A 10,980-nucleotide genomic window follows, 5' to 3' on the forward strand; every position below is an offset into this window, starting at 1 on the left:
CTCGCAGCTACCGTGACCGGGGACAAAATAATGGACGTGGTGGCAGACGCTCTTAACATCCATAGTGGAATTTACCACTCTACCCACATCAAAAACAACAATGAACTTATCCATTGTATCCTAACTAGAATCAATAGTTGGATTTTCCACTATGGCAGCAGCCTTGGTCCACTCCGTCATGTTGTACCCGACAACTAGAAACTTGAACAAGCAAGCTGATACTCTTGGGCAAAAGCCGAATCACCATGCTTATGTAGCGACCACTACACTGTACCAGGCAAATCACCAGGGATCATCTCAATATGCTCCAACAGACATTTAGGCTCTTATGCATACATTCTCCATTTCTCCTCTAGATGGTCAATGGTATATGAATATCAAGGCTACTTCACACATGACGATAAACACATGTAATCTTATGTCTTATTTAAATACGAGCAACGATATTATTGTTGGTAGTGGTCATAATATTCTGGCTATTGGTTATGGACATGCATCATTACCTACCCCTCAATACTTTTTCAATTTACATAATGTATTACATGCCTTTAAACTAATAAAAATCTCGTCTTTATTAGAAAATTTACCATTGATAATGATGTTGTCGTTAAATTTGACATGTATTTCTATGTGAAGGATTTTCATACAATAATGCATTTAATGAGATGTAACAGCTCCGGTGATTTCTACCCACTTACCACCATACCTTACTCTACAACCTAGCTATAATCTACCTTTTCCATATTATATAATGAAGTATAGCACAACCGTTTAGGACACGCTGGAGCAAATGTCTTAAATTCTCTTCAACAAAACAATTTTCTTTCATGTGATAAGTTTCAGAACAATTTATTCTGTCACTCTAGTCCACTTGGGAAACAAATAAAATTGTTTTTTTTCTAATTCTTTGTCTTATACTTTAATGCCTTTTGATATTGTACATAATGATGTTTGGATATCATTTATTCTTAGTTCAGGAGAACGTCGTTATTATGTAATATCTTTAGATGATTTCACGGAGTTTGTGTGGACTTTTCCATTACAAAATAAATCTCAAGTTCATTCTATGTTTCTTCAATTTCGCACTTACGTTAAATCAATTTGAAAGAGAAATCAAATGTTCTAAATGTGATAGTGGGAAAGAAAATGAGAATGCTCTATTTCAAAAACTTTGTGAACTTCATTTAGGTTATGATGTCCACATACATCCCCCGAAAATGGAAAAGTTGGAAAAAATTGTACTATAAATAACATCGTTCTAACCCTTATAGCCCATGCCTATATTCAGGGGTGGCAAAATGGGACCGGCCCGTTGGGCATGCCCGTTTTACCCGCAATTTAATGCGGGGAAGGCCAAGGTTTTAGGCCCTCGCCCTTTAATGTGACTGCCCCGCCCTGCCCCGTTTTGTATGCGGACTTTTACGGGCATGAACATTAGTATAATTTTTTACATTTTTAGGACTAAAAAGTGTAGTGCACGCGGGTTTAGTCCGCCCCTCCCACACTTTTTGTGGGCATGCCCATTTGCCACCCATGCCTATATCCCATTATCCTTTTAGCACCATGTGTCTTGCAAATGGCGGCATACTTACATAACATCCTCGCAACAAAAATGTTTACCCTCCATTCACCCACTAAGATAGTCTACAAAAAATATCTTTCCTATTCACATCTTTGAGTGTTTATGCTATCCTCTAATTCCCCCAACCTCTATAAATAAATTACCACATCAGTCAACACCATGTGTATTCTTAGATTTTCACCTAATCATAGAGGATATAAGTGTTATAAGTTGTCTAGTCATAAGATCTTTATTTCGAGGCATGTCATATTTAAAGAAAATATGTTTCTCTTTTCTACCTTAAATGCTCTTAAAATGGTTGACTATTTTTTAGATAATAACTTCACACCTTTCCTTCCTTCCTACTCCTATGGCACTCCTACGCCCAATACTTAAACCCTAACTAACCTTCAATCAAACAATTCACAAACACCAACCTCAAACTCACCTTCATCCACGCCCTTTCCCAACCAACCCTCCCCACCGACCTCTTCATCCACACATATATCTCCTTCTCCTTTAACACACGACAAACAACAAACCTCGGCTACTACACTGGCATCCACACCTTCGCCTTCCCCAAACAATTCTCACCTCAAATGACTACATGAGCCCAACATTGTATATTTAAACTTCAAAAACTTCTCGACCTACATATTTCATCATCTCAACATTTCATATTCCTTTACCTACAAACCCCATAGATGCATTACATGACCCTAATTGGAAAATGACCATGAAAGTCGAATATGAAGCTCTTGTTGAAAACAAGACATGGGACTTAGTTCCTTGTCCGTTTAATGCTAATATTATTCGAAGTTTATGGATTTTCAAGCATAAAAAGAATTTAAATAGATCATTTGAGCAGTATAAAGCTATCCTTGTATGAAATGGAGTGGACCAACAAACATGTGTTGATATGGTGAAACCTTCAGCCTCATAGTTAAATCGGCTACTAATCGCACGACACCACTAGTAGGAAAAAAATGCTTGTTAAGTCGTTTAAAAACAGCTTGTTAAGACAGTTCCAAGTTTAACCTAAGAATTGTCAATATATATAAGAAGTTTTGACTTCTTAAGTCGGATTTGGAATTGACTTAAGGAAAGGTTATTAGGTATGTTAAACAATGTTCGACTTAATAAGTCTACGCTTTCAGAAAGTACTAATGTCATTTGTACCCGACTTAAAGAAGTTTATTTCTTAATTCGAATATATTTAAACGACCTAACAATTTTTTCATGCACCTTTTTTCTTATAATAACATTTTTATGGCATATACACTTTTTTAAGACTAACAACAACAACAGATCAACATAGCAGGCAAAAATAATAATAATAATAATAATAATAATAATAGAACATCATATAATCATTTTGTTTCATATATCTCATCCAGACTTCAAAACAAAACAATGGAAGTAAAAATATTATCATATCAAACTAAAACATCAGTGTAATCAAAATAGGTACACATCCACTGCAATAGCAGATAAGTTCAATTGCACTAAAATATAAACTCAATAGAGATAGCACAAGTCTTATAAAAAAAGCATAAACAAGAGTAACTACTAAGGTGAAATAGCAACTACGTACTTATCAAAATACAATCAAAATAAGAAACCTTATAGACTGGCCAAAAAATATCATATCATTGTCTAAACAACCAACAACCAACAAAAATTTGCACCTAATTCATATCATTATTCGCACTTGGTTCAATATGTTCCAAGTATCATGTTTGCATAACGTTCTTGAAATTTGTTGTGATTGCAATGGCCATATATTTCAATGGACTACAGTCTGCATAAAACCCAAATCCTCTTAGGTGTATCATATAAAGTACAACACTTTACTTGTTTCATTTTAATAACCAAAGCAAAAGCAAATCATGTAGATTATGTATTATAGCTATGCATCAAATCCACAACAGAATAATAATTAAATTAAGCATGATCAATTAGGATAAACCTTGATTTGGTATATAAAGCAGAATGAAGACAACAATTCCATTAAAGAGGAAAACGAGGTAACAATAACACAAAAATATCGAATAAAGTTCAAACCAAATCACCCCAATTTTGTTCACAAGGGTAAATGGGTAAAGAATTTATTAAGCCGCTAAATTTGCAAATATTTTGGGGAGATATTTATGCTAAAATGAAGTAGAAGCGTAGTACTGAAACATCACTATAAACAGAATTTCAATTCATTAAACATACCTATTAAACAACCCATAAATGTTGAGGTCATTTGCACAAAATTTTGGTCCAGTGTTATACCACCTCCACAACGTGCTCCTTTGTTACAAACAATGTTTAAATCAAATGTTAAGTGGAGAATGATACTAGAAATTTAAAAATATACCAACTTGTACCATTTATTCTCTTAAACATGGAAAACATTGGTTCATGTTAATTATGGTCGAGAAACCAAATGATAGAATCCTTGTCATCTTCTTCAAAAGGAATTGTTGATTAAATAACCAATTAGCTAGAGATATACAATAAACATACTCTACTAGATAATTATATTTATAAACTGAATCATCTAAACTATATTTATAATGCAAATATTGATCCTACACCTTTAATTGGGTATCCAACTTAATAAAAAGACCAATGAAGCAACATGTGTCACGAGAAACTTCATTGTCCTTTTATAAATACTATGTAACAAACATGAAAATTTAACAAGAAGTCACGAATCTCATAGGCATCATATTGCACTCAAAAGTAAAAAAGAATTAATTGAAATTATTAATAAGACAGTGAAAAAGCTAAAAAATTCTTCAACCATCACACAACACTGTCATAGAGATTCAACCATCTCACAGAAATGTCATACAAATTTGATTAAGTTTTAAGGCAATTGTTTACTGCGTATCCTACCAAACACATTCCTTCAACCATCATATTTAATGGTCAAAGATTCTAATATGTTTTATAATGGTTATCCAAGGCCTAACAAAAGCATTCAATCACCCATATAACTACATGGTATAAACTACAAAGAAAATTAAGGTTCAAAATTTCAAGAACAAGTAATCTAATGCTTTGAGTCATCTCATTGCTAAATCACGCATCACATAATTGCCAATATCGATGAGCATAGACATAATAAGTAACATACCAAAACAGAAGGTTAGACTTACACATACACTAGTCATAAGCCAAAAATCAGGCCTGGATTCAAATTTAGCAAATCTTAAGAAAGTTACATGAAATCTTCATATGGATCAGTTAAATTTAAATTAACATAAATTATTGATTTTACAGTGTTAACTATACTTTATCTATCTAAAATTAGACCACAAGTTGTCACAACAAAGCATTTACATAAAGTAAAATAAGTAGTTAATTAATAAATAAATAATGTAAAGTGGAATTGTAAAAGAGAAAAGATCTGAGCTGGTGTAGTTGTTGGAAACATCGATAATGCCTTTGAAAGTGGAATCAAGCAAAATGTCGATGATGCGCTTAAGTGTGTCCTTGAAGACTATGTTATAGTTGTTGACGATGATGAGCAAAACTAATGGATGAACCACTACCTTCTCGATCAATCGAGATGAAATTTGTTGCGTTTTAATCACATCTATTGTAAATTTGAAACTTGGATTTCACTCTTATTTCTCGAGCTCCTGCACATTGTTGGTATCATGACCAAATAATCTTGGTTGTCTCTACTTCTGAGTTGTTCCACCAAGGTAAATCAAATCGATTTGTACAAAAAAGTAAAACAAAAGAAGAAATGGATAGATTCATAGAAGAAAAAAAAGAAGAGAAAGTTAACGGAGAGTTAAAGAAATTTGAAAAGTTAACTATAATCAGAACATTAAACTAGAAGTTGAATACATAGAATTTCTTAGAAACAAATCACACTACAGGTCTGAAATTATCATTCATAGCGACACAAAGTAAAGAAAATAATACACATAGAAGCATAAGGGGTTAGGGTTAAGGTTCTTATTGGTTTGCTAGAAGAATCGTGCGACATGGAAGAATCTTAAGAAGAATAGTGTGAAGAATGGTGAATGAAGGAGAAGAGTCATACGGTTTTGGTTGGGAATGAATAATTACCGCTCAATAAAAATTAGAAAATGAACAATAGCTTTTAGATTTATTTTATTTTTGACAAATTTAATTTGATATATAATTGTTTACTGAAGGGTACCGGGTTCGATTCTCTCATGGTACATACTAGAATTTAATTTGTTAGAAGTAAATAAAACTTCTTAGATCAGGTGGGTAATACTTGACTTAATAAATATACTTTTTAAGTCAGTTAATAAACACGACTTAAAAATTTTAATGTGAATTATATTTTTTATTTAATCTTTGTTAAGTCAGTTTTAAATGCATGTGATCTAACTAAGTTACAAATATTTATGGAATTTCCACCACGCCACTTCTTAAGTCTGGTGACATGTGAACTGACTTAACAACCTCTGCTAAAAAGGTATTTTTGTATTAGTGTACTTCACATTGCCTTACAGATCACGGTGTCTTCATCAATTCGATGTTAAAAATGCCTTCTTGCACGACAATCTTAATGAAATTACGTGCATGCACCAACCTACATGCTTTCATCATCCTAACTTCCCGGACCATGTGTGTTTGCACAAAAAACTCTTTATAGACTTAAACAACCACTGCACGCCTCGCCTGGTATTGGAAGTTCATTGATTATGCCATTACAATGAGATTCTCTCGCAGCGTTTTTGATCACTCATTATTTATTTATTATTATGGGAATGGCATGATCTGCGTTATTCTCTATGTAGATGACATTATCCTCACCACTTCAGCTGACTCTCTTTGTGAGTAAATTATGTACAAGCTGAGTTCTAAATCCTCACCACATCGCTTCATCGGACTCTTTTTAAGGATAGTGCATTAGACTCAACACATAGTATTAACACTCGTCCATCTCATGTTTCGACTACGAATGTGTATTAGACTTTGTAAATATAGAAAGGATATTTATTATTAGAGTTTATTGTAAATAATTACTCAATATGGACAATATTACTATGGATATAGTTGTTGAGGATTATTATGGAAAAACACACACACACACACACACATATATATATATATATATATATATATATATATATATATATATATATATATATATATATATATATATATATATATATATATATATATATATATATATATATATATATATATATATATATATATATATATATGAGGAGGGATCAAATTACACCAATTAATTACACCAACTATTACACTTATTTACAACCTTTGATTTATTTAAAATCCAATGGCTATTAAAATAACACCTTAATATAATATTTCCTTTTCTTATAAGACCAATTATTCCATATATATATATATATATCTTCCCAATCAATACCATATATATTACCAAGATATTATTTTTCTCTCACATCAATAATCAATGTCAAATATATTTACATGTAATGTACTACCTAAGATTCTCATTAAAATTGGGAACACACTCACACACGTGAGTTTTTTCTTTTAATTTTTTTTTTTAAAAATTCTCATTATTTTTAAAAAGATTTTCATCAAGATATTATTTCTTTTAAATTAAGAGATTCATATATATACATATCTATTTATATGTATTGTACATAATATTTTTTTTTTTTATATATGAAATAATTTATCTAATCAATTATATATATTAACAAAATATTTTTTTCTCACATGAATCATCAATTTCATATATATATATTTATATCCATAAATGTATCGCCAAATAATATATATGTATGCATCTGAAATAAAATATTCTGATACTTCGTAGTCTTGCTTAATACAATTTTGACGCGCGAGAAAAAATTGTTATCAAAATATCTTGTTATTGTTTCTTTTTCACAAGTCTATTCATCAAGTTCATCAAGTAAGTTTTCTTTTTCTATTATTTTAATTGTCTTTGACAACTTTTAGTTATAAGTTTTATGTTCTTATTAGATCATTTAAATATATAGTTTGTTTATATTATTATATTATTTTTTGGTTTTTGTTTTTGGTTATGTTCATATTAGAACATTGAAAATAGTTGTAGTACAGTTTTTATTTTGCAAATATATGTATTTTTTATTTAAGATGAAAATAATTGTATATTTTCAGAGATCAAATGTATATTTAAACTTTATTCGAATATTTTACAGGATGGAAGAGACTATTTTGGATGATGAACTTGAATCAAATATTAACCTTTCTGAAGAGCCACAAATTAATATTGTTGCAGAAGAGAATATTGAGCCTTATGTAGGAATGGAATTTGATTCATTGGAAAAAGCTACAGATTTTTACAGATTATTTTCTAAAGCAAAAGGATTTGGAATTCGTACTCGATCAAGTAAGCCAAATTATTGCATTTTAGTATGTGTTAGGGAGGGTAAACTACCGGTGAAAAGTACGAATGATAATAACGTGGAAGTGAAGAAAAAATGTTCAACCATGCGCATGGGATGTCAAGCATCACTTACTATATCAAAAGAAAATAATAGCCACATGTGGACTGTAAAATCATACGACAATAATCACAATCATGCCATGGCTAGTCCCAAAAGTGTATCTTATTTGAGGTGTCATAAAAATATGAATAATGCTGCAAAAAATCTTATTGAGAAGTTTAGTGAAGAAGGTTTGCCTACTGGAAAGGTTGCTTCAATGTTTAAGGAAAGTGATTTAGCTTTTTCTAATAGAGACTGTTGGAATCACATGAGAAATGTTCGAACGAATAATTTGGATATCGGAGATGCACAAGCAGTTTTTAATTATTGCAAGCACAAGCAAGCTCAAAATTCTAATTTTTTCTATGCAATACAGTGTGACGATGAAGCTAGAATGGTAAAAAAATTTTGGATTGATGCCAGATCAAGGTTAGCTTATCAACATTTTGGAGACGTTGTTACCTTTGACACTACTTATAAAACCAACAAATATAGTATGCCATTTGCCCCATTTACTGGGGTAAACCATCATCTCCAATCAATTTTATTTGGCTGTGCATTATTACAAGATGAATCAGAAATATCTTTTACATGGTTATTTGAAACTTGGCTTGAAGCAATGAATGGAAAAAAACCTATATCAATAATAACTGATCAAGACTTAGCTATTGGAGCTGCAGTGACTAAGGTATTTCCACAAACCCGTCATCGTTTATGTTTGTGGCACATAAGAAAGAAGTTTCCAGAAAAGCTTGCACATATATATCACAAAAAATCAAAGTTTAAGCATGAGCTAAAGAGATGCATTCGAGAATCACCAACTGTAAATGATTTTGAAGTTGATTGGCAACAAATAATGGATACCTACAATTTACAAGAAAATGAATGGCTTCAGCGGTTGTTTGAAATTCGAGAGTCATGGATACCCGTTTATAACAGAAAAACTTTTTTTGCCGGTATGAATACTACACAAAGAAGTGAGAGCATCAATTCTTTTTTTGACTCTTTTGTTAATTCAACCACAACACTACAAGAATTTGTGGTAAAATTTGAAAAGGCAGTTAATAATCGTTATGAAGCTGAAAAGAGAGAGGACTTTGAGTCTAAACATAAATCACGCATTTTGAGTATCAAATCGAAAATAGAGGAGCATGCGGCATCGATTTATACAAGAAATATGTTTGGAAAATTTCAACATGAGCTTGCACTTGTTAGCCAATTTACAAAGCACAAGATTGAGAAAAATGGCTCACAATATAGGTATCAAATATCCAATTGTTTTAAAGATCGAGACAAATTCATCGTTGATATAAATTTAGAATCAAAGGATGCTACTTGTACTTGTCAGCTTTTTGAATTTATGAGAATATTATGCAGCCACATTTTGACAATTTTTCAAACTAAAAATATACTTCAAATTTAAAAATATACTTCAAATTCCCAATCAATATATATTGCATCGCTGGACAAAAGAAGCTAATAGATACATGGAGGTTAGTGTTATGGATTCTCATGATGATGGGGTGGATACTTTGAGAAGCATACACTTGCATCAACAATTTAGCAAATTTTCAAAATTTTCTAAACAATCAAAAGAAGCGTATGAGTTTATTATGGTAGAGTTTGAGCGTATTTGTAATACTTTGGAAACAATGGGATTAAAATTCTCCAATGTAAATGATGCTCCTATAGATTTGCAACAACAAGATGTAGATGATACACATGATAATGTTTCGAATTTTATTATCCAAGACCCCAATGTGTCACAAACAAAAGGTAGAAAGAGAAAAGATTCTGACAGTGCCCGTGTACAAGAAAGATATAAAAGTGGTGTAGAATTGTCGATGGATAAGACACTGGTTAAAAGAAGGGCATGCAAATACTGTGGAGAATATGGTCACTATCAATCAACTTGCAAAAATAAAACAACTTGACATGTTCATTTTGTAAGTATTTGTATATAATTTTGTTTGATAAAATATTATAGAATTATAATACTACAAACATGATATTATAGTTATAATGCTTCATATTATTTTACAGGTCTTCATGCAAGGACTAAATCACATAACTCGTGTATACTTATCATGAAAGATGGAGAAAAGGAAGCTAGCACATGGAGATCGAAGATATTTATAGTTATTATTATAGACATTATTTTATTTTCTAGTTTCAAGGAATTTTAAAATGATATCTCATTAGTACTATGACATTTTATTTGTTTTAAAATTTTAGAATGATTTCTTATATATATACTTTATTTTCAATTAAATTATTTTGTATTTATTATTTATATATATTTTAAAATTTTATGTAAATTTTATTCTTTAATTTTAATTAATAGAATGTAATTTAATTAAAATAAAATTGAAGAAAAAAAAAACAATGAGATATTTTTTAAAAATCTAAAAGAATATCTTGATGAAAATATTTTGTACAATACATGTAAATGAAAATATATGTATATATATGAATCTTTTAATTTAAAAAAATTAATATCTTAATGAAAATCTTTTTTTAAAAATTAAAAGAGAAATCTCACGTGTGTGAGTGTGCACCACATTTTGTTAATATATATAATTGATTAGATAAATTATTTCATATATAAAAAAAAATATTATGTACAATACATATAAATAGATATGTATATATATGAATCTCTTAATTTAAAAGAAATAATATCTTGATGAAAATCTTTTTTAAAAATAATGAGAATTTTAAAAAAAAAATTAAAAGAAAAAACTCACGTGTGTGAGTGTGTTCCCAATTTTAATGAGAATCTTAGGTAGTATACATTACATGTAAATATATTTGACATTGATTATTGATGTGAGAGAAAATAATATCTTGGTAATATATATGGTATTGATTGGGAAGATATATATATGGAATAATTGGTCTTATAAGAAAAGGAAATATTATATTAGGGTGTTATTTTAATAGCCATTGGATTTTAAAAAAATC

At 30.3% G+C, this 10,980-nt stretch overlaps 2 protein-coding genes across 2 annotated transcripts; both read left to right on the top strand.

Annotated features, from left to right (window-relative positions):
• Positions 1 to 7,729: 7,729 nt before the first annotated feature.
• On the top strand, positions 7,730 to 9,439 carry LOC131657854 (protein FAR1-RELATED SEQUENCE 5-like). The gene has a single exon (XM_058927209.1). The coding sequence runs from the start codon at positions 7,730 to 7,732 to the stop codon at positions 9,437 to 9,439; it is 1,710 nt and encodes a 569-aa protein (XP_058783192.1).
• A 64-nt stretch (positions 9,440 to 9,503) lies between these two features.
• On the top strand, positions 9,504 to 9,950 carry LOC131657855 (uncharacterized). Its single transcript, XM_058927210.1, has one exon. The coding sequence runs from the start codon at positions 9,504 to 9,506 to the stop codon at positions 9,948 to 9,950; it is 447 nt and encodes a 148-aa protein (XP_058783193.1).
• The last annotated feature ends 1,030 nt before the right edge of the window (positions 9,951 to 10,980 follow it).

The sequence above is a fragment of the Vicia villosa genome, linkage group LG3 (assembly GCF_029867415.1).
Source record: "Vicia villosa cultivar HV-30 ecotype Madison, WI linkage group LG3, Vvil1.0, whole genome shotgun sequence".
Lineage (NCBI taxonomy): Eukaryota > Viridiplantae > Streptophyta > Magnoliopsida > Fabales > Fabaceae > Vicia > Vicia villosa.

Bases quoted from the DNA above. Each gene is read 5' to 3' on its own strand.
- LOC131657854 (XM_058927209.1), top strand. From the start codon at position 7,730: ATGGAAGAGACTATTTTGGATGATGAACTTGAATCAAATATTAACCTT.
- LOC131657855 (XM_058927210.1), top strand. From the start codon at position 9,504: ATGGAGGTTAGTGTTATGGATTCTCATGATGATGGGGTGGATACTTTG.